At 40.0% G+C, this 27,693-nt stretch overlaps 2 protein-coding genes across 5 annotated transcripts in view; one reads left to right on the plus strand and one right to left on the minus strand.

The window, feature by feature from the left end:
- The window catches only part of NSF (N-ethylmaleimide sensitive factor, vesicle fusing ATPase), a 76,726-nt gene extending 64,233 nt beyond the window's left edge, over positions 1-12,493 (plus strand). Inside the window, exons 21-22 of one of the 4 annotated variants that reach the window (XR_003085959.2) lie at positions 151-1,582; positions 1,706-3,101. Coding sequence is in view for 3 of the 4 variants with exons in the window: in XM_007421749.4 (XP_007421811.1) it covers positions 151-172 (22 nt within the window). In the remaining variant the exon portion in view is untranslated. Of the gene's footprint in view, positions 1-7; positions 3,103-12,456 lie in introns of those variants that run through there. The other 3 variants (XM_007421750.3, XM_007421749.4, XM_007421751.4) reach the window with 3 other exon arrangements.
- Positions 8,337-27,693, minus strand: part of WNT3 (Wnt family member 3) — a 30,639-nt gene continuing 11,282 nt past the window's right edge. Inside the window, exons 2-4 of the mRNA XM_025174007.2 lie at positions 15,242-15,483; positions 10,017-10,282; positions 8,337-8,816 (exon numbers count right to left, since the gene is read on the minus strand). Of these exons, the coding sequence (XP_025029775.1) occupies positions 8,337-8,816; positions 10,017-10,282; positions 15,242-15,483 (988 nt within the window). The remainder of the gene's footprint in view (positions 8,817-10,016; positions 10,283-15,241; positions 15,484-27,693) is intronic.

The raw sequence follows: 27,693 nt of genomic DNA on the forward strand, positions 1-27,693 counted from the left end.
TTTTCAGCTATTGAGAATAATGTCTGGGGCACAACTGGCCTGTGAATTTGCATGCAGTTCCCCTCTTTGGATGCTCATCTCAGTGTGCCACCACCCATCCCCCCAAGATCCGCCTGCTCCTTGTGGCTGTTGCACTCTCTCTCTTTGCAGTAGTCCACTGGATTTAGAGTGAAGCCTGAACCTTGTTAAAAGCTGGTGGCCTGGAAAACAGCCAAGCAGGAGACTGCCCCTCTACGATCTTCTTCCATGTGGCACATTTGGACAACTGCATAATGTTCAGTTCTCTTCAGAGACTCTCCTGAACTACTACTTTTTTTCTTTCTTTCTTTTTCTTTTTTTGCATGTCAGACGCAACTAAGTACTCTACCCTTGTCTTTGATATCCTGGTGTATTGTGGCAAATCAAACCTCTTCTAGAGTAACTGCTTTGGTGTTATGATACAGTAACTGATTGATACTGGTGCACAAGCAGAGGAGTAGAAATGTGCCATGTACAGACCGATAGACATTAATGCTGAAGCTCAGGCATAACATGTGGGAAAGTCTCTCCATTCTTAGCCTACACCAATCCAGTGTGAAAGCCAGTAACCATTTGCACAGTTATAAACACTTGGTGATGGTTTCTCCCACCCCAGTCTTGTTAAGTAGTTGCTTGTTCTTGTAGATTTGTCCCACATTGTGGAGTTTCAGCCTCCTCTCAAGAAAAACAAATGATACCTGAGGTGTTTAGTGCTGCCTGTGGTTTCTGATGAGCTAGGATCCAGGAGCTGCTTTCTGCCTTGATTTTAGGCAAGATTAGCTGCTGTGCCCACAAGCCCTCATCAGCATTTGCAGTGGCTCAGTTAGCTGATGTCCAATAGAATTTGACTGCCAGCTACAGAAGTGACAGTGAGATGTCTGACATACTTACACTATGAACAGATAGCAGGCTGCACCTGATTCCCATAACATGTTGAGAATATTCTTCTACCTTTGGTCACAATGGCCCTTACCTGCTACAATCTGCCCTCTTTTAAGGGAATGTTGCACAGAATTACTTTAAGAGATCAGCCCTGCCGCAGTCACAGTTTGTATGTGTAGGATGTTTGAGCTCATGCTGGATCTTTCTCCCACTGCCACTTCTCAGGTAGCTTACTGGCCCTTCAGTCAACTGTCCAGCAATTAATCTCAGGCACTGTGGTCTCTGCTGTTGGCCTCTTGCTTTGTATAGTAGAAATTAGGGGAAAGCTTAATTGGCCTTTTCCAGAGGTAATTTCCTGTGATTTCTGCTGAGCGGTGCAGTATTGAATCAGAGAGAGCGATAGGTTGCCGCTTGGGCATGCTTGATCACATATTTCTTATCATTCCACCCTTGTTTGGGGAAAAGCACGCTGACCAACTTCCTAAAGAATGTAGTACGTACTTAAATTAGAACCAGTCTGCCATTGCACCTATCCCTATGCTAAGTATATCACACCTTATTCTTGCCCATCACAATTATGAGTTTGTTCACAACTCTTGCCAGTGGGAGTTGTCTAGCGTGGGGAGTGAGGAAACTACAGGAGGAGTAGGATGCAGCTGGGATTAAAGTCTTCTAAATTGGGGTTCCTCAACCTTGGCAACTTTAAGACGGGTGGACTTCAACTCCCAGAATTCCCCAGTCAGCCTTGGTGGCTGGGGAATTCTGGGAGTTGAAGTCCACCCGTCTTAGAGTTGCCAAGGTTGAGGAACCCTGTTCTAAATAACCAGAAAGAGAAGGAAACCAAATGCATGGATGTCATTCCCTCTTGCCATGAAATACTTATCAGCTCTTAAGCTCTTTTTAGGAAAAGCTGTGCATTGCATGGCCCTAAAAATTAAATCCACTTACCCACATTCAACAAAAGTGGCTGGGCTACTCTTGCTAAATCTTTTTCCATTATTGGCACAGTTTCCTTTCCCTGTTTCTCCAAGTTGCTAAATTTGGAACAATGAAAACAGCACTTGACATCTTCCAACCTTGTGCAGGAAAAGACAGACTGCAGTATTAGAAACTGCTGTAGTGTACTTGAACCATAATGGATATTTCTTTTACTGTGTATTAGCATTGTCTCTGACTCGTATTTATTTATTTTATGCTGTGGAGGATTATATGAATGACTGGTGGACATGTAAGAGTCCCACTTTTTGTAGGTGCTATGATTGAACTGCTTTCAGCTGAACTTTTCTCTCTGCTGCCCTCCCAGACCCAAACCCAATACCTTTCCCCCTTCTTTCCCCCCATTTTTCACTGAAAGCAAAGCATACATATTGTATTGTCTTGGATCAAATGATATAAACATTTTTATTGTGTTTTTTTTTGTCCAAAGCTATACTGAGAAAGAAAAATACAAATATATATATATATATTTAAAAAGATTGATTGTATGGTTAAAATGCAGGATGCAATAAAAAAGGCACAGATGTTTAAAATGTATCGTTGGTTTCTGAATTGAGATGACACGACAAGTGAATTAGTAGCTCTCTTGAAAGACTTGCACAAAAATGTCAGTTTCAAAGGAATAAGCTTTCTTCAGCAGCTCATAGACTAATACATATTAGGGGATACCTTTGGGCTGTGATGGAGTTGGGTGCTAGGCACAAGAAAACAAAAGTTTCACAAGGTTTAACTTCTGGCCAAGGTTGGCTGGGGCCCCATTGGACTAGGTGGGTATATCCTCAAGGTCAAGATTACTGAGATACATACAAAAATTAGTGGTTAGTCAACCAGGTAAGAGCAAACATGAAATTCCTACCTAAAATTTGTGCCAATCCTGAAGTCCTAGAATCACTACTATATATATTTTACAAGTTGAAATTCTTAGCATTAAAAAAGAATGGGAAGGAAATCACTCTTAAATTGCACAAATTTTTGAATGTGATTTCCTCCTGCTGTAATTTGTGGATCCCAACTGCGCTTTTTCAGATACTTTTTCTAACACAGAAAAATAACAACAGCATGCTACTGATTTCAAAAACCATAGGCAGCCAGCATCTCATCTACATAATAGCTGATTACACCCACGCCTTCCACGGCAACAGTATGAAAATATTAAAAAGACCATTTGTTTTAAGTGCCTTTGTACCTTTATTGACATGAGAACCAAGGAGAGATGAAATATATTTTTCTTCAAATATATCTATATATCTATATATCTATATATATATATTTATATAATATATAATCTTAGTTAACTCAAAGGTATATACATTGTATAATAAATAATTATAAAAACAGCATTTTCAGAATACAACTTTTTTTTTTTTTTTAAAGGATGAATACCCACTAGAGCTGCTTTTCCCACCTGGTGTCCCTCTAGATGTGTTTGATAACTCCCATTATCCCTGGTCAATTGAGCTGTGCTGTTTAAAGATCTTGGGAGTTGTGGTTCAACTCATTTAAAGAAGCATCAGGTTGCAGAAAATCTATTCTGCTGCTTGATAAAAAACTTTGGATACAGCAGCTTGAGGGGAAAGGAAACAGACTATGGGGCTTTCTTTCTTGCAACTATACCCTCTTTCAGTCCTAGAATATCTACAGCAAGAAAAAATGACAAAGTCACTATAGTCTAATAAGGAATATATACTCCTTATTTATTTTTTTAAGTGAATTCCTTATTTTTAAGTCAATTTTTAATGTGACAGTAAACATATATTCTAAATGTGGCAAAAATTTGGAAAATAATTCCCTTGAAATGCAGCAAGTGCATTTTGAAATCAATTTTCAGTGTTTCCCGAATGATGACTGGTGTATACGATTTATTGGAATGCATATTTCTGCTCTAGCTCCTTCTACAAATGCTTGGTATTAGAGGTTTCTTAAACACACTGAAGTCCAGTTAGATGATAGCATCTCACTGACTTTGGCTGATCTCAAAAAAACTAAACAAGATTGGATCCGGTTAGTACTTGGATAGGAAATTACCAGAAAATCCTGCTGGAAGTTTAAAAAGAAATCCAGGAAGAGAGCAGTGGCAAATTACTTCCATATTGTTGCCAAGAAAGTTCCATGGAGAGGTCAGAAATTGAACTCGACTCAAAGGATACATTTTTAAGCTACACTGAGAGATCAAAAGCAGGTTGAGTTGACTATAAGCTTCTTCCTGCTATTCTAGTGGAATATATTTCCATTTGATGATAGAATCTTTTAACTGTGCTTATAAGTACTGATGTCAAAACTGATGGTAGTAAGAGTTCCTCTTGTTAGAGTTTGAATTTTGTTAACTGTTACTGATTAACATCAATGTTAGTTAATATTTCTATACTATAGTTATAGTGGGATTAGAATTTAATATTTTTTGTTTTCTTTTGTTTTTTGTAAGCAAGGATCAACCTACAGAAAGAGGCTCCATGGTGGTCGTGCAGCAGTCTATGGCAGTGTTTCTCAGCCTCAACAACTTTGAGATGTGTGAACTTCAACCCCTAGAATTTTATGCTGGCTGAGGAATTCTGGGAGTTGAAGTCCACACATCTTAAAGTTGCTGAGGTTGAGAAACACTGGCCTATGCTAACAGTGGAAAAGTTTCTATCAAGTGGATGATAGGGTTTCAGATATGCGTTAGCTTGCTTTTGACTGATACTGGCTGGCTAAACCATATGGCACAGGTAGCGATGTACTCAATCACACTATAGGGAGTCACTTGGGAGATAAGCCAGTAAGAATTTTTAGCGTGTGCGGTCACTATGACATGGTCCCATGTAAGATCAGTTAGACTGTCTTTTATCCACAAATTGTGCTATTTCCAAAAATGAAAAAAATCAGTACTAGTCTATTCCAACTTTTTCATTTGGAATCAGATTCTTACATCTCTGGAGTTCAAAGTGGGACAATTTGGGAAGGCTTAAGAAGACAGCATTAATTATGCACAAGGGGTGTAAATGGCAAATTCGAATGAAGCAAGGGGCTGTTATCAGTTTAGATCAGAGGGAAAGAAATTATAAGATGAAGCAGATGCTAACTGCATATCTTAAATATTTTAGAGCACATTAGAGGAAAATCTACCTTTATTTTTATTTATTTATATTTCAGATTTGGTCACTGCCCAACTCACAAGGAAGTGACTCACAAGGCATGATTTATTAGCAACAATCATTCTCAAATTTTTCAGTTGAGTTCAAACCATTGATTCAATTTTAGATAGGTTGACTTAGTGGTGCCACTGCAGTTTTTTGGAAGGAGCCAGAACCAAAACTGTGTGTGAGAGAGATCAAGGTAAGAATAAACTTAAAACTATTAAAGTTTCAAGGAGAGCAGGAAAAATGTGTCCTGAAGCCAGCAGGCAGCACTTAAATCCATTCAGTGGAAAAGGAGGGATATTGACAGGAGGGGCAGATAGCCAATCTCAGAAAGTCTTATTGACTCTGTATAAAGGAATTAGAACACCCCAAAACAAGGTAGTTGGACCCTCTAGGTACCCAGAAATACATAGGTTTGTAAATAAAAATAAAAGGGAAGAAGTATCAACATTGTTCATTGTTCTCCAGGAACCATGACATTTTGAGTGTCTATGGCAATGTTTCTCAACCTTGGCAACTTTAAGATGTGTGGACTTCAACTTCCAGAATTCCCCAGCCAGCAGCTGGCTGGGGAATTCTGGGAGTTGAAGTCCACACATCTTAAAGTTGACAAGGTTGAGAAACACTGGTCTATGGAGATAAAAATACTTGGGGCTTCGGTGAGGAGGGAGAATGGCTCACCTGAACCATTGGAGGGGGAAGCAAGAATGGCAAATAGCTTGGTTAGTTAGAACAGAACAAAAGAACATGCCCCTCATGGATTTGCAACAGATCTTTTGTTCTTCTTTCTTCTGTTAACCCAATCTTATAGCATTTTCAAGCAGGTTTAGACAGAAGCTTAGATTTTGAAGCAGAAGCTGGCTGCTGGTATTTCAGTCTCACTTTCCCTTCCTCTAGTCTCTGCTTCTGTATTCTGGGGTTCTAATGTATTAAAAATGGTGTGTGTGTATAATAGGATGTGTGTTTGTGTATGATGGATCACTGTTGATCAAGGGACTGAAAGTTAAGTATGAAGGAAATCTTTTCTTGTGTTCAGGAAAACCCTGGTCAGTTGGAAAAACAAAACAAAAACACCAAAATGCTCTCTGTCATTCCAACTCCAAAATCAATGCTATGTTGCAATTTTTTTTAAAAAAAACTTGGATACAGGAATATGTATTTGGAAATGGAGGGAAGGCTCACATTAGACAACTGCATTTGATGAAATGTTTAGGAAGAACTGCCTGCTATCATTTGAGGTACTTCACATTTTCTTGACCTTGGCTCTTATTCCTCTGCATTTTCCACATCAGTTACTACCATGAACAGCTATAATGAGCCTCTGTCACAGTTGCAACACCCTTGCTCCTTTCTCAGGGGTTTTAAAACAAATATATTCTGATATGTGCAAAACAAACAACCTTAGAAAACTGGGAGCGCCACCTCAGGAACATCAGGACTCAGTGTCAGCCGCCATAATGCTACCTGTTCAAGAAGGAAGAAGGCAGGTGTTGATAAGTAGACTGTCCGAGGAAGTCTGGTTGACTTGATTTCAAGAAGGGGGTTTCTTTCACCATTGCCTGCCTTAGTTGAGAAGGAAGCTGGGGGGTGCTCTCTTTTTCTCTTCTCCATTGTCCAGAGTCAGGAACTGCAACTGTAGTGTTTCCAGACAGTCTCTCCCTTTCACTTTATGCTCCAGCTGTACCACAGGCCTCTTTCCACAGAAAAGTAACAAGCAAATGGTATAAATGATCACCATTATTTGTTGTTGTTACATTATGAACTTTCCTAGGCCTTTCCTTATCTAAACTGTGCTTCTCTCATCCATGAATGGATTGGGTTTTCTTTAAGTTAAAAGCCTTCACAAGGTGAGGCAGAAATACGAATGACTTTGGGAGGAACAGGTTAACCTATTGACCCTGTACTTTGTCTCTGCTCAAAATTGCCCCCAACGTTTTGGAGTGATGTTTAGGGATCTCAAACAGGGAATCCACATGTTGGGAAAAGAATTCTACCTCCATCGTTGAAGAATCTCACTGACACTCATGCTTGATTTATTTTTTTTTAAACTATATAGTTGATCCAATTGTGACAGTATTGTGCCCTGTTGAGAGCCATTTCACACTTTTTATGGAAGCAGAGTATTGCCCTTGCAAACTTGTTTGTTCATTCAAATTAAAACATTGCATTAAATGTTCTCTAACTAATCATCTGTGCTGTCCATTGTTCAAAGTTGAAAATTCATAATGTGTTAAAATGCTCATTATGACAAGCTAAGTAGCATAAAATAATGGGCAGGTGTTCAAGTTCTTCAGACTCTTATTCAAGCTTGATTTATGACTTTACATACTTAATGAGTCTCCACCCTTCTGATCTGAAGTCATGAAACAAATGGTTTAGGCAGTCTGACATTTAGATCTCCTCAAAAAGTCAGGAGACTGAATGGTGATAGGACCCCAATTTTGATAGCTCTGCCATGTAGAAGAACAGCTTTCTGTTTTGTCCTTTTGCTCGTACAGTAATTTAGTTTTCCCTGACATTGGTGAGTGCCAGACATAAAGTACCAAACAGCACAAGTACTGGATTGGAATTACGGGGCTTACAGGCAAATGTATCTGAAAGGTTATCAGGATTGAGAAAGCTGTTATTTCTCTATTCTCATCAATCTAACTAAGAAGTGTTTATATCTGGAATGTGTTTTCCTAAACAGTGTTAGTTCTATTCAGTCCTCACAGAATTATTTCCTTCTGTATTTCACACATAGCCTTAGTTGTTCGCCCCATATGACTCAGCCTCTCATATCTTGCTTGCTGCACTCTTGGCTGCTAATTCTCTGTTCTTATGAGTTGTGTGAAATATAGCTATTCTGATAGCGACATACCCACAATCAGTTTTGGAAAATACACACTCTTTTCAAATTCCAGTGTCCTCTGTCCTTTGCCGAGCAACTATCCCCAACATTTATGACACCACTTTGCATACTTCTGTATGAGAAACTATAGCTAATTCTAACAATTTGGGAAGGAGTTAAGTCTTCTATAACCTTATGTTATGGAAACGTCTAAATTCATTGCATTAAATTCATGCAAGATTTTATTTAATAATGAGTGCTCTTGCAGAGCTTATTGTGTTTCCTGAGCATTTCATGTAATGGCAGCACAGGAGTCTTTACAAGTCTTCATGAGTGAGGCAGATACTATGACCACACTGCATGCTACTTAAGGTTGCCTAGGATGGAAGTGAGCTTCAGACTGGAGACTTCCCATCTCATACTCTTTAGCCACTGTTGCAACAAAAAAAATCTATTTTGTTATAGGCAGTGCTTCACCCCACACATACCTTTTTTTATTTGCAGGTATGAACATCATAAACACGAATGCATTCCTGGCAGCTGACATAACAGCACCAGTGGAAGATGCAATGGCATTTCTCCTTCCTCTTCTCTGTCCTAGTGTTATGGCCACGGCCGCAGCAGAGCAAATCACACCCATCAATCCCATGTGAAGTCACATTGCACATCCTGTCTCTTGTGCCGAATGAGCCAGTCTCAGGGTTGGGTTCACAGAAGTTGGGTGAGTTCTCATAATAGACCAAGTCACGCTCTGTTGGTGGCTTGAAGAGGGCATACTTGGCACGCAGTGTCTCCACCCAACCACGGGATTCCCGATGCTTCTCTACCACCATCTCTGAAGCACTGTCGTACTTGTCCTTCAAGTAGTCACCAATGGCCCGGAAGTCTGGCTGGGCCCACCAGCACGTTTTAACCTCACAACTGCCAGACAGGCCATGGCACTTGCATTTTAAATGCATGTGATCCAAGATAGTCTGTGCAGAAGAATAGAATAGAATAGAATAGAATAGAATAGAATAGAATAGAATAGAATAGAATAGAATAGAATAGAATAGAATAGAATAGAATAGAATAGAATAGAATAGAATAATAACTTTATTGTCATTCCACTATACACCAAGTGCATAATAAAATGAAATCCCGTTGCAGTTGGCTCACAGTTACAATCAGACACTAAAAGTACAATCAAGATACTATAATTACTATAAAATATACATTCTATACACATTTAACATTAACTTATTAGACATTCAAGAATCTAAAAGCCAGGATAAGTTTGGGAAAACTTCCAAGGCTCTAAGGGTTCCTGCTAGTCAGTTTCCATTAGGACTATTTTGTCCTTACAGCCGTTTGCCCTGTTGGTAAAAAGACAAACTCATATCTTTTCTCTCTTCCCTCAAACTTCTAGAGAAGAAATGTTATTTGGATCAATGACTGTTAAACTGTTAGGGTGCTATGATCTTCCAAATTATTTCTCCTTAAACAGAGCTATGTTGTTTTTAGAATTTACAATGGGTTGGGATAACATGAATTTAGGAACATAATCGAAATGCATCCTTCCCCAGCTTCATGCTCTCCAGATGTGTTAAAATTCAACTTTCATCATCACCAGTCAGCATGGCTGTGTTGACGAGGGGTGATGGAAGTTGTAGTCCATTACAACCTGCCTGGAAATGCAGGCAATAATTCTCTTGTCAAGATAATTTAAGCAGGTGCCCCAGGAATTTGGACAAGCCAAAATGTAATTGATCTCTTCAACTGGCTGGTCTTGTTGCCTGAGCCATCAAGTGGATGTCTATCTACCTTCTTTTTCTTAATCTCCAGATAATGCTACTTCTTAAAAAGCACTATAGACACACAGTTGCCCTCAGGGCAGGAGCTGCTATATGTTTCTCCTCTGTCTCTTGATGGGTCATGAGCCATGGTGACAAGGGGAAGGAGATGACTGAGTGGCAGGCCTTGAGTGGCTACAGCTGATAAGGAGAAAAGAGGGAGAGGTTTCTATCGGTTCACTGAATGAGGCCATCAACAGTCCCTTAGTCCGGATCAGTGGGCTGCTGAGATTTGGGCTCTTCCACTGGCCATCTTTCCGGCAGTGAGGCCCCAGGAATGCAGGGCAAAAGGGACCCCTAGCCCATCCTGTTTCAGAAGAATGTAAAGAGGGAGTCACTCACTGTTCTTCCAGCTTCATTATTGTGCCTGTTCATGGCTGAGCGAGCATCCGGACGGTTTTCTCGGGCATCTGCAAACTCTCGTGAGACAAGTACCCCAAAGTCAGCATCTTCACTGCAGCCTCCCCATTTCCATCCTTCACCAGGTGGTCCCTTATGGTGTGAGTCACAGCCACAAATGGTGGAAGTACCTTCAGCACATGAGCGTGTGACGGCAAATGCCACACCAGCAGAGGCAATGGCATGCACAAAAGCTGATTCTCGTGTGGCTGCAAAAGAGAGGGTGGGAAGACCCAATTTACTTACTTACTTACAGTCAATGATCAAAACCATTACATGGTAAAATAAATTTATGGAAATATGAACAATTAAAAGCTAAAGTAATTAATGGAATTTATAACTATATAGCAATAGAAATCCCAGGTTAAGTCCAGCATTACACTGAAGTGATCCTTACAGTAATTGCTACTGAACAGAATTTAGCAACTTCCCTAGTTATTTCAGAAATGAAAGCAAGCATTTTTCTTGGCCAGTCGAAACCCTTAAGTGGCAGGGACATTATTAGAACAGAGCACCAAGATTGGTATGTGGGACAATGCAGTAAAAAGGAGAAACTGACTTAACTGATCTCTCCAAACTGACATAGGTAGGGACGTTTCATACCTGACCTTCGCAACTGCGGGTAGCATAGTGTTAAGTTGATCCGATGAAACCGTTCTGTGCAAAACGGACTCTTAGAGAAGTAGTTGGCTGGAATAAACAGTCTTCTGCAGGTAACTGGATCATTCATTTACTTCCCAGCATTAAATAAGGGGATGTGTGTGTGTATGTTTTAGTTTGCTTTCTGTTTTTTGGCCAGTTTTGTACTTTCATTAATTTTTAATTGAGGCAGTAGCTGGGTTGTCTTGACACATTGCACTAAGCCAGAGCCTGAGACATAAATCAGGAAAAGCACCCCTTTTAAAGGTCATGAGGCCTTCTTTTTTGAAGGAGGAGGAGGAGATTCTTATCATCATCATCATCATCATCTTCATCATCATCTCCTCCTCCTCTTCCTCCTCCTCCTCCTCCAAGTGCTGCAAGGAACATTATGATGTCACATCACCAGGCTGGCCATTCTGACTTGGGTTTGAAGAGTCTTCTGGCCCTTTGAGGTGGTTTTAAAAATAAAATAATTGTGAAAAAGTGTCATCTATAATTTAAATAATTATCCTCAGCAAGTGTGTGACCAGCACAATAACTAATGCAACAATGCCAAGGGTGGGCTCCAGTGAGGATAGATGGCTTTTACACTCTGAATAGGAAAGTAATGGAAGGGTGAAGGTGACTCTGGTTTTCATTAGGCAGAGCTCTGGGATTAGCAGTTTGGGAAATGATGAATCACAGTAACTGGATCTGGGATGCTGTCTTAAAAGTGGGAATCCAGGGGTTTTTAAAAAGCTGTCAATTTAGGAAGAACCATCCTGGGGGCTGGGGGGAAGGCTCAGCCCCCATCTTACTTCCCCCTGCAAATTATACCCTGGAATTCTCTTGCCGATGGGAAGAGGGGGCTGGGGGTGGCTGGGAGAGGTTTCCCAGTGATACAACTGAAGTTCCCAGAAGCATCGAGGGGGCAAGGGGGGAGCAGAGCTTGGGTGGATTAGGGACTCTTGACAGAGCTTCACTGTCATGGCCTCCTATCCAGACCCTGTTACCTGCTGGGACACTCAATTTGCCATTGTTTGTGGAGTGTCACACTGTATTACCCACATAATGTGGAATGTTTCCGCCAGGCGCAGTGGTGCCCACGCTGGCATTCCCTGCGGCCACCCCTTGGCAACGGGGCCTGCGCTCACCCTGCCCTGCCATCCCCCTGCAAGCCCACCAGTCCGGCTCGGAAATCTCTATTGAGACCCCTGATGCTGCCTCTCCCCTCCTGAGCTCCAAGTGGCCAAAGGGCGTGTGAATGGTGCGGGGTTGTGAAGCAGTTCGAGGCCGGGAACGATCTCCCTTGCCCTGGTGCACAGTGGGGATTGCAGCTTAGCTCTTTTCTCTTGCCCATAAGCTCATTTTCTCTCCCTCCCCACCGACTGTGCTGCCTTGAAATCTCTGCCATTTAGATCCCGGCTCCTCTTTAAATGCAAATTTGTCATCTGTGTCACAGCTGAAAAACACTGCTGGGTTATCACAATGCTGTAGGCCATTTGCAGCCTGCAAAACCAAAGCAGTCTCTCTTCTTTTCTCAAAGCGCAGAGGCCCTCGAGATGCAGGTTTTGTTGTACATATTTGTTCCACAGAAATGTGGGCAGGCTCCCTTCCCCAATTTGCTATGGAGTCCTAAAATAATTATCTGCAGAAATAGGTTCCACATTTTAACCTCATTCCAAACCATGCAACCCAAGTGTTAATTTTTTTCCACCCCCGCACCCCAACCCTTTCACCTGGCTCCTTGTTTCTTTCTTAGGCTGAGCTGTTCCTGAGGAGAGAAACTTGCATAGGGCTCATGTATTTGCTGGTATCGTCTCACAGGAAAAAATTCACATGTGCAAGAGAAGGATTTGTGCTATCTGTTTATGTCAACAGAACTTTATTGCAACAGAGAAACATATGCATGTGGATCTGTGCCTCCACACTAAAGTGGTTCTGCCTAGATGTCAGTTTACCCTTGCAGAGAAAACCAAGTCTGTCTTCCTCCTACTCCTCTTCCTACACAGGTAGCGCTTAGATGTGAGTCACCTTTAGATGTACTAATGAGGCCACGTTGCTCAGCCTGCTTTCTGGATTCCAAGCACAGTTCAATTCCTGCTGCATCGCTAGGTATGCAGATCAGATGGATGCTTGTGTTAATGGAAAGGAGGCAACTAAATTGGAGCTGCTCATTCATTCAGCAAAAACAAAATGAGTAGAGTAACATATATTAAATACAGTTGATTTACTACCTCAGATCCTGTCCCATATAATAACATCAACACAATGATATTATGCATAACAGGTCTTGGATGTGATTATTCAGTGAAATATCTGTTTGTTAATATTTGAATTAATAGTCTACTATTGTGAGTCCTGAGAGCCAGTTTGGTGTAGTGTTTAAGGCACCGGGCTAGGAACTGGGAGACTGTGAATTCTAATCCAGCCTTAGGCACAAAACCAGCTGGGTGACCCTGGTCCAGTCACTCTCAGCCCTAGAAAGGAGGCAATGGCAAACCACTTCTGAAATCTTGCCAAGAAAACTGCAAGGACCTGTCCAGGCAGGAGTTAAAAAACTGACATGAAGATATATATATATATATATATATATATATATATATATATATTCACATAATATATATATATATATATTGCATCTGAAAAAATGTAGGGACATACTACTTACATGATTTTACCAAAACACTAACCTGGATATGTTCATTTATTGATTGAAATTTTATATATATATATATATATATAGAAAAAAGAAATAATCCTATATATATATATATATATATAGGATTATTTCTTTTTTAGTATAAAAGATATGTGTACTTTTTTCTGTCTCTGTACATATACTAAAGTTTAAAATGAGATGAACAGACTAGACAAAAACATGATGGCATTTCTGCAGAACTTCTGTTTCACTTGATTGGGACTTACTGCATGAAATAATAATAACTATGAAAATATTATTTGCTGTTATTAATCAGAAAATAACACAGTACAAAGAACAAATAAAAAGAATCACATATTTGACTGGTGCCCTTTGGAAATTTGAGTTCCAGCCAGGAACCTAGGAATTATCCAAGTAATGCTGTAAAATGTAACATGTGCCTAGCAAAGTGGTGGGGTTTTTTTGGTTTTCTGTTTTTGCAAATCCGCAGTTGATATAGCCCAAATATTTAGTTCTTGTAAACATTTGCTGAATTAGGTGAATTTTTATTCTATTTAATGCACATAGGAGTGGCTTTGCAAACTTTTTTCAATAACCTACTTATTTCTATCATTAGAGTTCTATATTTTATATTTTTTCCAATTCTTCTTCCTCAGTTCTTCTACCCCTGGGTATTGTCACAAGAAAATTGTTTTCTTTTCAATTATTGTTATATATAGTGTGTTATGTTCTAGATGGTGATTGGTTTCTATGTGAAAATCCCATAATTTTTTAAACCTCGTTTTCAGTAACTTTCTCAACTTTATGATCAACACATATTCAGTAAACTCAGAAATGTCAGCAATAATAATAATAATCAAAATAAAATCACCACCAGTCAATTGCAAAAGGCAGCTTTACTTGGAACAGCTTATATCTTGCGAAGTTACCTACACCATCAAACAACAACATCTGCCTATCCCAGGTCCTTGGGAAGGCTCAATAGATGGATAAAAATGCCAAATCCAGTCTAAACATCTGGCTGACTGGGCAACCAGCCATCATAATAATGCCTCATTCTTTTGGCCTTGCAGTTCTATCCATTTTCTGTGGGCTGCTGGTGTATAACTAAAGTGAAATGACATTCTTAGAAAATGGTCAGTTCTTACAAGCCAGACAATCTTATTTTAAAGCATCTCACCCATTTCCCATTTGGCAAATGTTTATCTGTATTCACCCTCAGACAGAAAACCTGGGAACTATGAATTGTATCTACTTGAGATATCTTGGATCTGGTTTACTCAATAATTGAATGATAGGCTTCTCTCCTTATGAAAATACATTTGGGAAAATCTTATAGTCCTCCTATAACTGCTTCTCTGACATATATTTTCCTTTAATTTGTTCAGTGCTATAATTTGTTACAGTATTAGAATTGAATTCATGTCCAATCATTAGAATTCAATTTGTGCAAAACTTTAATATGACCTAAATATGAACATATAAAGCTGTTTTTAAAGAGTCTGAGTTCACAAATTACACTATGCTATAACAATTTTGTAAGGTTTGGGTTTAGTATATAAGTACACCAAGCAATTTGTGGTTTGCAAACCAGTATTTATGGTTTAGCATGCAGTATGAATTAAATCACAATGGCTTATTCAACCAATCATGGTCAATTGTGGCCCAGCACAATGTGTGAGTATAGCCACTTTGGAGTTTTTCTTTTGGCTCATCTAACCATTTTTTGCTCTAATGGAATTGCTTCTTCAAATGTCAGAGCCTTTCCCAGTCCTGCCACCACAACATTCCTAATACTTGGAGATGTCACAGAAACGGAATCTTCCAGCATGTTAAACATGTTGCCCAAACTCCCCTCCCCCACCCAACATGCCATGTGTTATACCTTTATCTAGAACAGGCCCAAAAATAGCCAAGCTGTCATCAATGGTTGTGCAATTCCAACGTCTCCCCCGGAACTGGTGTTGGCACTCCTGAATTCCCAACTTCACACCTTCGGCCACGCTTGGCATGATCTCAATGTAGTTTCGGCAGAAGCGAAGCTGCTTAGGCACTAAGCCAGGAATGGAACCACAGAGAATAGGCTGGGACCCCAGTGATGTATACTGCTGGCCTAATGCAAGGGACCTGCATGGAGAGAATAAATACAGTCTGCAGCTGAACGTGCACTGGGCCTCTCACATGTCGATTTCCACCAAGTTATGTTCATCCAAAGTGCAGCTTGTATAATAGAGGTTAATTCATAGGTTCTGTTCTTGAAAGACATGATGGTTACCACATCTTCTAGATGATCTTTAAATGAGAGATTAGACAAACTCAGAAATTATTGGTTTATTTATGGCATAGCTATGTTGGTCAAATGCTCCCTTCCTCAACTATTTCTACTCAGGATTTGTTGGACTTACTTTCATGTAATACCCAGTCTAGCGTAGAATCCGTAATTCACATACTGACCCAGGACAGGATAACTTGTTACTTAAAATATTCCAGATAGCTGTCTTTTTTTTTTTTTCAAGCAAGCAATATTTTTCTGCAACAAGGAAGCAGGCTGTATGTGGTCTTCAAAATATTGTTGAACTATAGCTCCTATCATTCCTCACCATTGTTTGTATTAAATAACACTGAAATTGGAATTCAGCCACTTCTGGATGACAACTCATTGATTGTCTGTGCAAACATAAACAGAGTCCATTGGAGTTGGGTGGCTAATATAATAATAATAATAATAATAATAATAATAATAATAATAATAATATATTTTCCTGTTGAAAACTCGTTTTCTCCTTTCTGAGAATTCTTTAAAATGAATTAAATTATGTAAGGCAGGAAAGGAGCAATAGGGATTGATGCAGACTATAGGAATCTGATTGGAAACAAGCAATAAGAAATTAAATAAAACCAAAGACAAAGTAAATTTGGAGAAGAAAACTGAAGATGCAAAGATAGATGCTTCAGAAGAGTCAGAAAAATATTCAGAATATTTATAGTCATATTCATAATTACAAAAAAAATTGAAGTGGTCATGTTTCCTGCATACGCTGTGTATGATTTGTTTTCTCCTCTTGACTGTTCAATGTCTTTCTCATTTGAACACAGTCCAGGCAGGAAACAAGGGAATTTAAACAAGAAATAATGTCCATAGGGTTACCTCTTGCTGAATCCCAAGCAGTGCTTCTGTTAACACGTTTGCAAAAGATTCTGGGGGAAAGTCGCCATTTAATTTTACACCACTGACTTAGGGTAGCATTATCCAATCCACTGTCCTCCACAATGGATAGAAGTGTTCGGAACTGATCTTAAAATACTTTGAGGTAATGTGGAAATATCCCATTTTGGCTGGGATAAGATTTACATTTGGTCCCAGTGGTCTGTCTGCTGAACCTCACAGTCACACAAGCATTAATTCCAGGTAAGTGATTCAGGTCAAAAAATAATTAAACAATTATATTGCCCTAATCGTTTATGATCAGAATTGTATTACAATATGGCATAAAGATCAAAGGGCTACCTCTCTTTTAGACAGCTTAAATTCTGTCATTAAAACCTTAAAACCTGGTGGCATCGTTACTTGAAGAATTATGAGATGGTACTTTTGAATGGGATAACTATTATTTCTTCCTTGATTTATGGATTGGTCTATTAATGAATATAATGTTATTTGTTAGATCTATGTTCTGTCTATTCTGCAGGAGCAAAATGTGACTTACATGAGAATCTCCCTTCATTTTATTCCTACAGCAAGGATTCTACAAGGTGGGTTGGGCTGAGAATAAGTGAGTTCCCATGGCTAAAGAGAGACTTGAACCTGCATCTCCCCAGCCCTAATCCAACACCTTAATCACAATGCCTTATTGGTTCTCAATGGGTAACATCACCACCACCAAATTATCTTTTTAGCTATACTGAGAGCACTGCTATGAAACCAACATATTAATCTGTTGATCTTTGGGGCTTATTTATTTGCTTACATATTTATGATTTTTCTGTGAGCTTCCCATGGGCATTTCACTTGGTTTTTATTGGACAAAAACTGCTGATGGACTTAAGGGACCGTGATGCTTCAACAGTCAACCTGATGGTTTCCAAAACGTAAGAAACACAGAGTTTCTTTCTTCGTGGCCACTAATTTTCTCCAAGCAGATATAGGCATAGAATATTAGAATCACACATTCATTTCACGGGAGATTATGGCAAAGTTCAGGAAGGTGGTGGTGCTTTAGAAAATCTGTGAAGCCAGATGATTGCCCCTCCCCCCCCCCAATCCTCTACAATGCACAGGGAGCCTTGTAGTACAATTTCAGGATTTTCTAAACAAATAAGTTAATATGGCACAGGTTCTTTCAAAAAAGCAGGTAATCTAGCAAATAAACTCCTTACTCCTCATTCCCAACTGAAAAAAAAGGCATCTTGTGTAACTGCTTCTATTCATGGCCAGCCCTTATTTTTTCATATCCTTCCCCTCCTTTTCTGTTGCCAGAATACAGGCTACAAATTCTCCTCCCTCTTCGAGGAAGTACCCCCCCACACACACACATACTGTACACTTTTCCTAGTCTGTAAAGGCACCATTGTATGTTGATGGCATTAATACTTAAATCTAGCAAAGTACTGCTTTCCTGACTACATGGGTGGTGGGTCATAGGAATAAAACCTGCTGTACTTGGTTGTTCTGTAGAGCATAAAGCATGCTGTATTTAAATATTTGAAAACGTCATTTTGTTAGCTGTTGAAAAAGAATGGATGTTTATAACTTTTTGAATGCTGCTGGGCTGGTCAGTTTTCTTGCCAAGGGAGCTATCCAAGAAAAAGTGCTGAATCTGAGTTTCTGGGGTTTAGTACCTACAGAAGAATTTTATTACCTCAACGTGGTGTATAGTCTGAGCTAGCAAAGCCGTTGTGACTTATATTAAATCTCAATTCATCAACTGTATTATCTGATTCAGACTTTCCCAGCCAGGTGTTCTTGAGATGTGTTGGATTGCAACTTGTGTCACCCCTAGCCAACATGGATTTTCAGAGCTGTCACTCAAATGCCAAATTAAGGATTAGATAATAACTGCATAACAAAAAATTGGTAGGGGCAATGAGAAGGCTCTCATTATCACAGTTCAAACAGAATCTAAGAACAAAAGGAAAAATAGGAGGAAGAAATAGTGAAAAAAAATACAATTAACAATCTTACCACTTAACTTTGGAGCAAAATGTTTGGTATTGTCTGCAGGTGGGAGACTAAAGGTATGATCAGCATGATTTCTATTAAGAAACATTAATCATTCCCCAATAAAGAATGGGTAAAAATCCAGCTATCCGTAGCCATTTATATTTCCAAATGTTATCAAATGAGTTGGATGCAGATGAGTTGACAAACCCTTGCAGTAAACTTTGAAATCAAGGAGGGGCAATCCTTTGAGGCCACTTGGGCATATTTGAAGGGTTGACAGCATGTTGACCAATGCTGCTGGTAGTAGGGAGGGGTCACCTAGTCACTAACGGGCTGCCCTGGTAAGCATGCCAAGTCATAAAATACCCATTTAGCAGAAGAGTAATGGGGATATTGGTCTTTAGCCTATATCCCAGTTCTAGAGACATTCTTAGAAAACAAAGACAGTGCTAGAAAATGGTGCTTTACTTTGCAACCAATCTGCAAGTGTCACATTTCTATTTTTTTTTTTTTTGTCTATTTAAAAAATCCCTCCAAACTTCAAATCAATTATGTAGGAAACCGAAAGCCCCAAGGGTGTTATGTGGTGCCTATTAGAAACATAATGATTATTCCTGTTTTGCACATCTATCCAAAAAGGTCCTTTATTGGGCAAGAGTTTTTGGCCACCCAGAGCATCCTCAGCACCAATTTGGGATAGGCAGGTGTCAGCCCTTTGAGGTAGTCCAGGCAGCAAAGCAAAACCATGAGTACTAACACTACCTTTATGGTAAAGTTACAGTAACAGACTCTTGCAAGTCTGAAAGCACTTCCCCCCTCCCCTCCCCTCCCCTCCCCTCCCCTCCCTTCCCCTCCCTTCCCTTCCCTTCCCTTCCCTTCCCTTCCCTTCCCTTCCCTTTCTTTCCAGAGAACTAGGGAGGCTCCTTTCTAGACCCTTTTTCCATGCCCATTCATTCTGTGGGCTAAGCTATCTCTTATCTGGCCATTGCCTAGGCTGTGGCGCCTCCTCTTCCTACCTCCCAAGGTTACTCTCACAGCCATTACAGCAGGACATTCCTATTTGCTACATAAATGTTAACTGCAGCTCTGTTTCATTTCATTTTCATGTTTGACATGCCAGTGCTATCAGTTGAGAACCAATACAACATCATGATAGTTTATTGTCCTTTGACCAGAATCAATAATGTACAGTTTATGGCTTAGCTTCACAGCTTCTTGCCCGAATCACTAGCTCTCAGCATGTTCCACAGGATTACTAGGAGGGGAAAAAATGGAAGCACTGCATCCTGCAGCTTCTTGGAGGCAAGCTGGGTTGCAATCATGATAAATTATCCACTCCCATTCACTTGTATTGCTAGTTCTGCTTTCATCTTGCACGCGGCCCTCCCGCAGCAATGAACTGCTTTTGCCCCTTGCTTCTTTTGAATGCAAAGACCCAGAGACAGCAACAGGCAAAGCACTCAGACATCCATCCTCCAAAATCCACAAGGTTCCCAACAAAGAAACAGAAAGAATAAGAACTCAGACAAATATACACCCAATAAAGAATCCCAGGAACTCACACCACCAAACATACAATGCAGGACAGCCATGTTAGTCTATGGTAGCCAAACATCAGAAGGAATCTGGTAGCACCTTTTCAGACTAACATGTTTTATTAAACAGCATAAGCTTTTGTGGGCTATAGCACAGCTTACTTTAGCAGGTTCATGGAGTAATTAGTTCATGAAAGCTTATAGCTTTTAATAAAATGTGTTAGTCTGAAAGATTCTAACAGATTCCTGATTTTCAACAAACATGCAGGCATTTGCCTCCAACACACACACAAAGATTGTTCCCCACAAGTCCTAGCAAACACTTGGGCAAAAACACACACCACACAATAAATAGGAAACAGGTGGCTCTAAACATGTAGCCCAAAGTTGATAGAATATTTGGGATAGTATGGATAGCAGCATTAAGGATAGGTGAAAAACAAGCTAGGAATAGGCCAAACAAATCTTGATGACTTGATCATATGTATGAACTTGCTGATTGTGGCTAAGACATGACTTGTTTTACCAAGCTACAATGGGGTTCACATACAGTACAGAGCCAAAAGCTTTTAAGGCTTAATACAATATGTGAGTTGAACCAATGATTGAATTCACATAAAACAGCAAGGATTTCAGCTATTTTTTTTAACAAACCATAAGCACATGGGTTGCATACAGAGCAGGGAAGATAGTCTGGTTCACGCATCACACTAACCCCAGAGCAAACAAACTACAACATAATTTGTGTGATAAGCTACTGGATGGTGCATTTGTATGCATATTGTATGTCAGCCCAGCCTTAATGCTCACAGATTATCCTTTTTGGAGTTGAAAAATTAATTAAATTAATTACAGAGGTGTAACCTCCCAACTTTATGCATGTAGAGTTTTTTCTTTTGCTCTCAAATGTGCAGGGATCACATCAGCTGTTATCCTGAGTACCTTCTCTCCTTCAAGTTAATTCCTCCAATTGATAAGTTTGTGCTGAGGTGTTAATATCACAATTCCACGCAACCACATTTTCAGTCAAGAGGGAAGTCAACATTGGCAACTAGCCCTAAAGTATTAACTTCAAGTGCCTGTCTGTCTAAATACACAAATGGCTTATGTAAGTAAAACAACAGTAACCAGAGTAGCAGCCTTTAATATTACATCAAGTTAAGACTTGTAAAATGAGAGACCGCAAACTTTCAAAACATTTCAACCCCCATGTTTGAAAAAATGAAATAAAATAAAATATAAAATACAGCTGTTATTTTGAGTCCATAATCTCAAGACTGAGTGCCTGGATCACTTCTTAGGGTGCTTTTCTCTCTCTTTTCCAGACTCTAGTAAATGTAAGAATATAAATTGATTTTGCCATTGCAACATTACATGGTATCTGATTAACATGTGGATCAATTGCACTCAAATAATTATCTTAATTATTTTTTTTACTGTAGTTATGCTCATTGATCTACACAAGTGGGAAGATTCAAATCATGCAATATTAGCTGCTAGATCCTACAGTTTTCACATGATGACAATGCATGTATGAATAATGGAAGCAACTTCCCTTATTCTCTTCTATTATTGTTTTATGGATTCTCCTGGACTATGTTTTAGAATTTCTAAAATTAATTTCAGAATTGGCTCAGGTGGAATGAGTGGTAATTCTGTTTCCATTATTTTACTGTTTGCTTTCTATTGTGAATGTTTGTGTATGCACTTTCATTTAAGCATAGTGCAAAAGGAATCTGATTATAATTGCACAATCAGAATATTCTTGTTGGCATGGATGTAATTAAATATCCATCAGTAAGCTGCAAATGAAGAAAAAAGAGTAGCTAAAAACTGGAGGAAACTCCACATGTGCAGAGATCAAGAGAAAGTCCATAAAAAATAAAATTAGTATAATGTAGCTGTGCTGCTCCAGAAATAAGACTAAGTAGCTTGCATGGAACCTGGACATCAGTGGAGAAATAGAGAAGTTGAGAATTTCCCTAGCATTCCCACTTGAATGCAGGGGCATGTCAACAGCTGCCATTGTCTGAACTTTATTATAAAAGCAAGCAGGACAGGACAAGAGGAGTGTCCAACAGCCTCAGAGTCTTGTGTCCTGAGGACTTTCTAAAGCTTCTTTTCCTTGTGATCCTTTCTTTCCTCCCTGCTGAGAGTGCTCCTTATCAAAAGGGCAACTACAGATGTTATAGGCATCCTTAACCCCAGTGGGCCGTTTCCTTGGCTACCTCATTAGAAGATGCTTAAACCCTCTTGTCCCTATGGTGGGAGGTTTCTATTGTAGACTCCCACAGTGGAATCAGCCCACCATGTAAGCCACACAGAAATTACTCACGTGTGCATATACACTCAAAAGGTACCCTGGAGCAGATGGCTACAGCTGTATCAAACAATGCACATCTATGAAAATCTATGGAGACAAGTTCCATTAACCCAATGGAACTTTTTTCTGAGTAAGGCCAGTCTAAGACTGGGTACTGCTAACCATCTTTCCCAGCTCCTCCAACCGTATTGAAAATAAAACATATAATGCTATGATTTGCCCCTAAATGCCACCTCTTTTTGTACTATTCACCAGCATAAAAAGGGTTGGATCATCATTTGGGAGGTATATGTACATTGGAGTGTAGAGCAGAGGTAGGAAACTACTTTTCTGTTACAAATTGCATTCCCTTGAAGATAATCTAGTAATGCCAGTGAGTTGAGATCACAAGAAGAACTTGGGTAAGGATGGCACCCCCTCAGTCTTTCTTCCTTCCCTCCAGTGGAGTATGTGGTTGGCAGAATTGTCTGCAGGGCATGGTGAAAAAGTCAAGATGGGGGCTAGGATGGTGTGATTAAAGCTCTGTGACGCACAAAAAAAAATGGATGAAGTCTTGATTGTGAACACCCCTGGTGGCTGAAAACCAGTTAACATAGCACAGATAGGCCCCGAGTGTGTGAAGGGCCCCATTTCATGGTGGTGCTAATATTGATGGTTTTTAAAGATCTCTTGGCTGCATTTATATTTATATTTAATTTTTTGAATTGTTTTAAATGTTGGTTGTTTTTATTGTTGTTAGCCACCCAGAGTCACTGGTCTGAGATGGGCAGCTATATAAAATGAATGAATGAATGAATGAATGAATGAATGAATGAATGAATGAATGATCCAGCAAGTAAATTGATTCTTCGGCCTGCTACAAAAAATTAGTTCATGGACTGGTCTCAAATTAAGTGCTGACAGCATCCCAACAAACACTGCTAGCCTTGTTCCATGAGAATATCTTCACTGGATTTTAGATTTTTAAGTGCAGCATTATTGGGAAACTGTGATCCTGGATGATCAAATCTAATCTTTATTATGGTCATAGACCAGCATAAGGAGGGTGGGGTACAGTCAATTAAAAAGCATAGAAGACACATCAGAGTCTAAAAAAAATTATGAAAAGCTAGAAGATATAAAAACAGAAAGTACAGTCATGTGAAAAAAAAAAGTACACCTTCTTTGAATTCTATGGTTTTACGTATCAGGACATAATAAAAATCATCTGGTCCTTAGCAGTTCTCAAAAGTAGGTAAATACAACCTCAGATGAACAACAATCCATTTTGGCTTTCTTTTTGTAAAATAAATGACGACATAGTGTAATATGTCATGTGTTGTTGTTCATCTGAGGTTGTATCTACCTACTTTTGAGAACTGCTAAGGACCAGATGATTTTTATTATGTCCTGATACATAAAACCATAGAACTCAAAAAGGGTGTACTTTCTTTTTCACACGACTGTATATATAAAAAACAAGAGTCTAAAAGAAACTAAAAGGAGGGTTAGGAGCATTAGATAGGTGTAGGGGAGCATAAAGGTTAGTACAGTAATACCTCGGTTCATGAACGCTTCTGTTCACGAACAATTCGGTTCACAAACAGCAGCGTTCGCAAAAATTTGCTTCCATTCGCGAACTCCGCATCGGGTGACGAATATGACCCGCGGCCATCTTCCCTGCTCTGACATGTGGTCGTGGCTTCCTCTAGGTGAGATCGTGGTCACAGACAGACACTTGCTGTGAAGCTTTTTGGTGTCGCCTCAAGCAAGGTTAGTGTTCTCTCTCTTCATACTGTACTGTACTGTATTTTGTTTCATATTTTTGTGGTTAAAAAAAAATACATATGGTTCAGAACGGATTAACCTTATTTACATCGAACCTTATAGGGAAATTTGATTTGGTTGACAACCAATTCGGTTGGCAACCATGTTCGTAGGGGTCAGAATGGATTAACCTTATTTACATTGAACCTTATGGGGAAATTTGATTTGGTTGACAACCAATTCGGTTGGCAACCATGTCCGTAGGGGTCAGAATGGATTAACCTTATTTACATTGAGCCTTATGGGGAAATTTGATTTGGTTGGTGACCAATTCAGTTGGCAACCAGAATCGTGGAACGAATTAAGTTCGTGAACCGAGGTACCGCTGTATGCAGAAGACTGTATCTATCAAATTACATAACACTCTAGTATGGCCAACTAGATGCTCCTTAAGTCCAGATTATGGCACAGGTCATCATCTGATGAATTTTAAGCGCTGCTGTGCAGAACCTGGCAATATTGTATATCGTGGCAGGGTTGGTATCTGAAAGCAGCAGGGAGGTATAGAATTGTCCTGTGCACCCTGGGTATTTATGCTGTAATGGTGAGATGAGGCTAGTATGAATGTCTGTGTAATACAGGCACTGGAGAAGCACATGCTCTGTTGTTTCTGTGTGCCCAGAGTCACAGGGGCCTTGTCTCCAGGTCTCTGGGTAAGGAATCTTCCTGTATTGGCCTTCAAGGACAGCTGAGGGGAGGGCATGACACCCTGCCATGATAAAGGCCCCCTGGTGTTAGGTATTTTGCATTTAGTTAAGTATGCCATAGGGGAGGCAGAGTACCTATTAGATTCACTGGCAATAAAAATTGGGGTCCTGGCTAGATCCAATTGGCGCTCTGTGTCTGCTACATGCTGTTTAATGAGTGCTTTGGCCTGATCACATCCCATGCTGAGTAGAAGACCTGGAGAGAAGCCTGAGGATGAGATTTTAGTTGCCACTGCCTGTTTCCATGTGGACTGAAAATCATCACTCATAATTAATGGAGCAAGGGGGAAAAAAGGATGGACTGAGCCAATAATTGAATATGGTCGCCACACTCTAGCCTCTGCTTTCATGAGGCCTGTCTCTAGTCGCAGGGTGGCATTAGAGATACATCTTGAGACTTGAAGGGCTGTTCTTAGAAATTTGGATTGTACAAATTCTAATGGTACAAAATTGGAGAAGGGGCCCAGTGGAGCACCATAAAGAAGTTGGGTTATTGGCTTGGGTTTGAATAATTTGAGTGCTGCAGGTATATAATGGTCACCTCTTGTCTTAAGAATTTAAGGATGGCAGATGAGCTTGTCTGTGCATTTTCAGCAACGTAGTCTCTGTGGGCTTTCCTACTGGTGGCATAATGGAGGACTACCTCCAGGTATTTGAAATGCTCAGTCTTGTGGCCATCAATGCCATGATTTTAGTTTTCTGATAATTGAGTTCTAGCTGGTCTTCCTTGCAGTACTGTTTTAGTGCTCTCAGTGCTCTTTTAAGGTCTATAGGTGTTTTTGAAAGTATTACTGAATCGTCTGCATATACTAGAACAGAGATGTGTCTTCCAGCAAGTTTTGGGAAGTGAAAGTTCATGTTGTGGAGATGGCCCACCATAAAGTTGATATAGAAATTGAATAAGAGTGGAGCCAATATGCAGCCTTGCTTTCTCAGTTTCAATGGCACTGGTGAGATGGACCTGGGGGTATCCTGGATGATGAACATTTCCAGTGGGCATTTTCTATAATAAATATGCTGAAAATTTTGAAAATGCTCAGGGGATGTGATCAGGCCAGGTTTTGTGAGTTCGTTGGCAGGTCAAGGTTGAACCTCCTATGGGCATGGAAGATTCTTCTCTGTGTGGGAAGAGAGGTGGCCAATCCTCTCTGTCTTAGCTTTGGGAACAGCATCACCTGTTTGCTTGCCTCAACTCTGACAAGCTCTCTGCCCCAGGGAGGTGATTAGGCTGAGATAATTCCTCTTTAGCAGGCTGCTTGCTTTGTTGTTATTACCTCTGGAGGGAACCTGACTTGAGGGCAAGAAGCAACTTATTTTTAGCACCCAGGCAGAGCCAGTTCAGTTGTTGGCACCAATTCCACTACAAGCCTCCTACCAAAGAGAGATGACAAGTTAGGTTACCAAGTGTCCTCCCCACCCTACCCCAATGAATGGCTAACTTGAAGTTGGAACGTTCTTGTTTTGACTATTCCAAGGCTACAGTAAACTCTGAAGCCAGTGACAGTGCTAATGAGGGGGAGACTTAGAAGTCAGGAATAAGACTGGGGAAATAAGCTCACATAATTATGGTGACAGTAGTGAATTTGAACCAGCTGAAAAGGATATCTAGCATATTCCTTTGGTTAGAAAACACTTTGTTTGAGACCCTTCTATTACTCCATGTTTTCTAGAGGTGTTGGACTATAATTCTATTGACATGGTCAATGGCTGTTTTGGATAGACATTATAGCTATTGAAATTTGACATATCTAAAAGGCACAAGTTGAGGAAGACTGCTTTGACAAATCTAAAGTAGCTAATACCAGCCTAATTGAATAAACAGGCAGCTTCTGGTAATGCTACAGGTGCCACGTTATGGGATGTCAGCCCCTAATTAGAGCAGTTCATAACCTTACAGTGGTTATGTTTAGAATATTCTGAACCATCTCCATTCTTATCCACACTCCCGGAGATGCGCTCTCTTAAACTACTATAGTTGTTTCCTACAATTTGATGCATCCAGATCTGTTGGATTCTTATGCTCATCACCCTGTTCAGCAAGGGAAGCCTGCATTATGGACTTTGGTGGATTCTTCCTTCTCAGAGGACTTCCCCACACTCCCAAATAATCTCAATATTCCATTTTTGGTGTGATGAAAATGTATCTATATCTTTTAATAAAAAAAAAAAAATCTAGTAATGCATACCTATAGACTTCCCAATTAGCTGGAAACTACAATATTGTATCAGGTAGCCCTTGTTCATTTCCAAAGTGGCAAGCCTGGAGGCAATATACTTTATATTGGCTTGTGTGTAGACAGAGTGGTCCAGACACAGGCCAGGACACCCTGTTAGGGACCCTTGCCTGGTGTTGTGGTTGTATGATGTAGAGCAAAGACGATCAGTTCCTTTTTTGTTTATTCAGATGCAAGTAAGGACTGACAGGCAAAAGCAAGTTTGCAAGTGATCTGTGCACAAATGTAGCAATACCAGACCACTTGGAAGGGAAGCTTTCTTGATTGTGTTCTTGTGTGATGCGGCAGGCACAGTTCTAGGTGGTGGTGTAGAGGATTAAGTAAGCCCTTCTGGGGTGGCCCAAATATTACTGTGGGCTGTATTCTCCTGGATCCTTATTCATTTATATGTATATTTGCAATCATTGATATGTAGGAAAGACATGGTTCCTGTGTTATTGAAGATAGTTCTCTACTTGAACTTGATAGTTCTCTAGCCTAGCTCTGATTTAAAGTTCGAAAAACAAAAGACAGAAGAGCAGGCTATGCAGGCAACAGGCTAACCAAGCACACAGGTCCTTAGTCACAATCT

This window comes from Python bivittatus, unplaced genomic scaffold (assembly GCF_059951505.1).
Source record: "Python bivittatus isolate LINGU-HERP-01145 unplaced genomic scaffold, Pbiv_v1 ctg000410_np1212, whole genome shotgun sequence".
Taxonomy (NCBI): Eukaryota; Metazoa; Chordata; class Lepidosauria; order Squamata; family Pythonidae; genus Python; species Python bivittatus.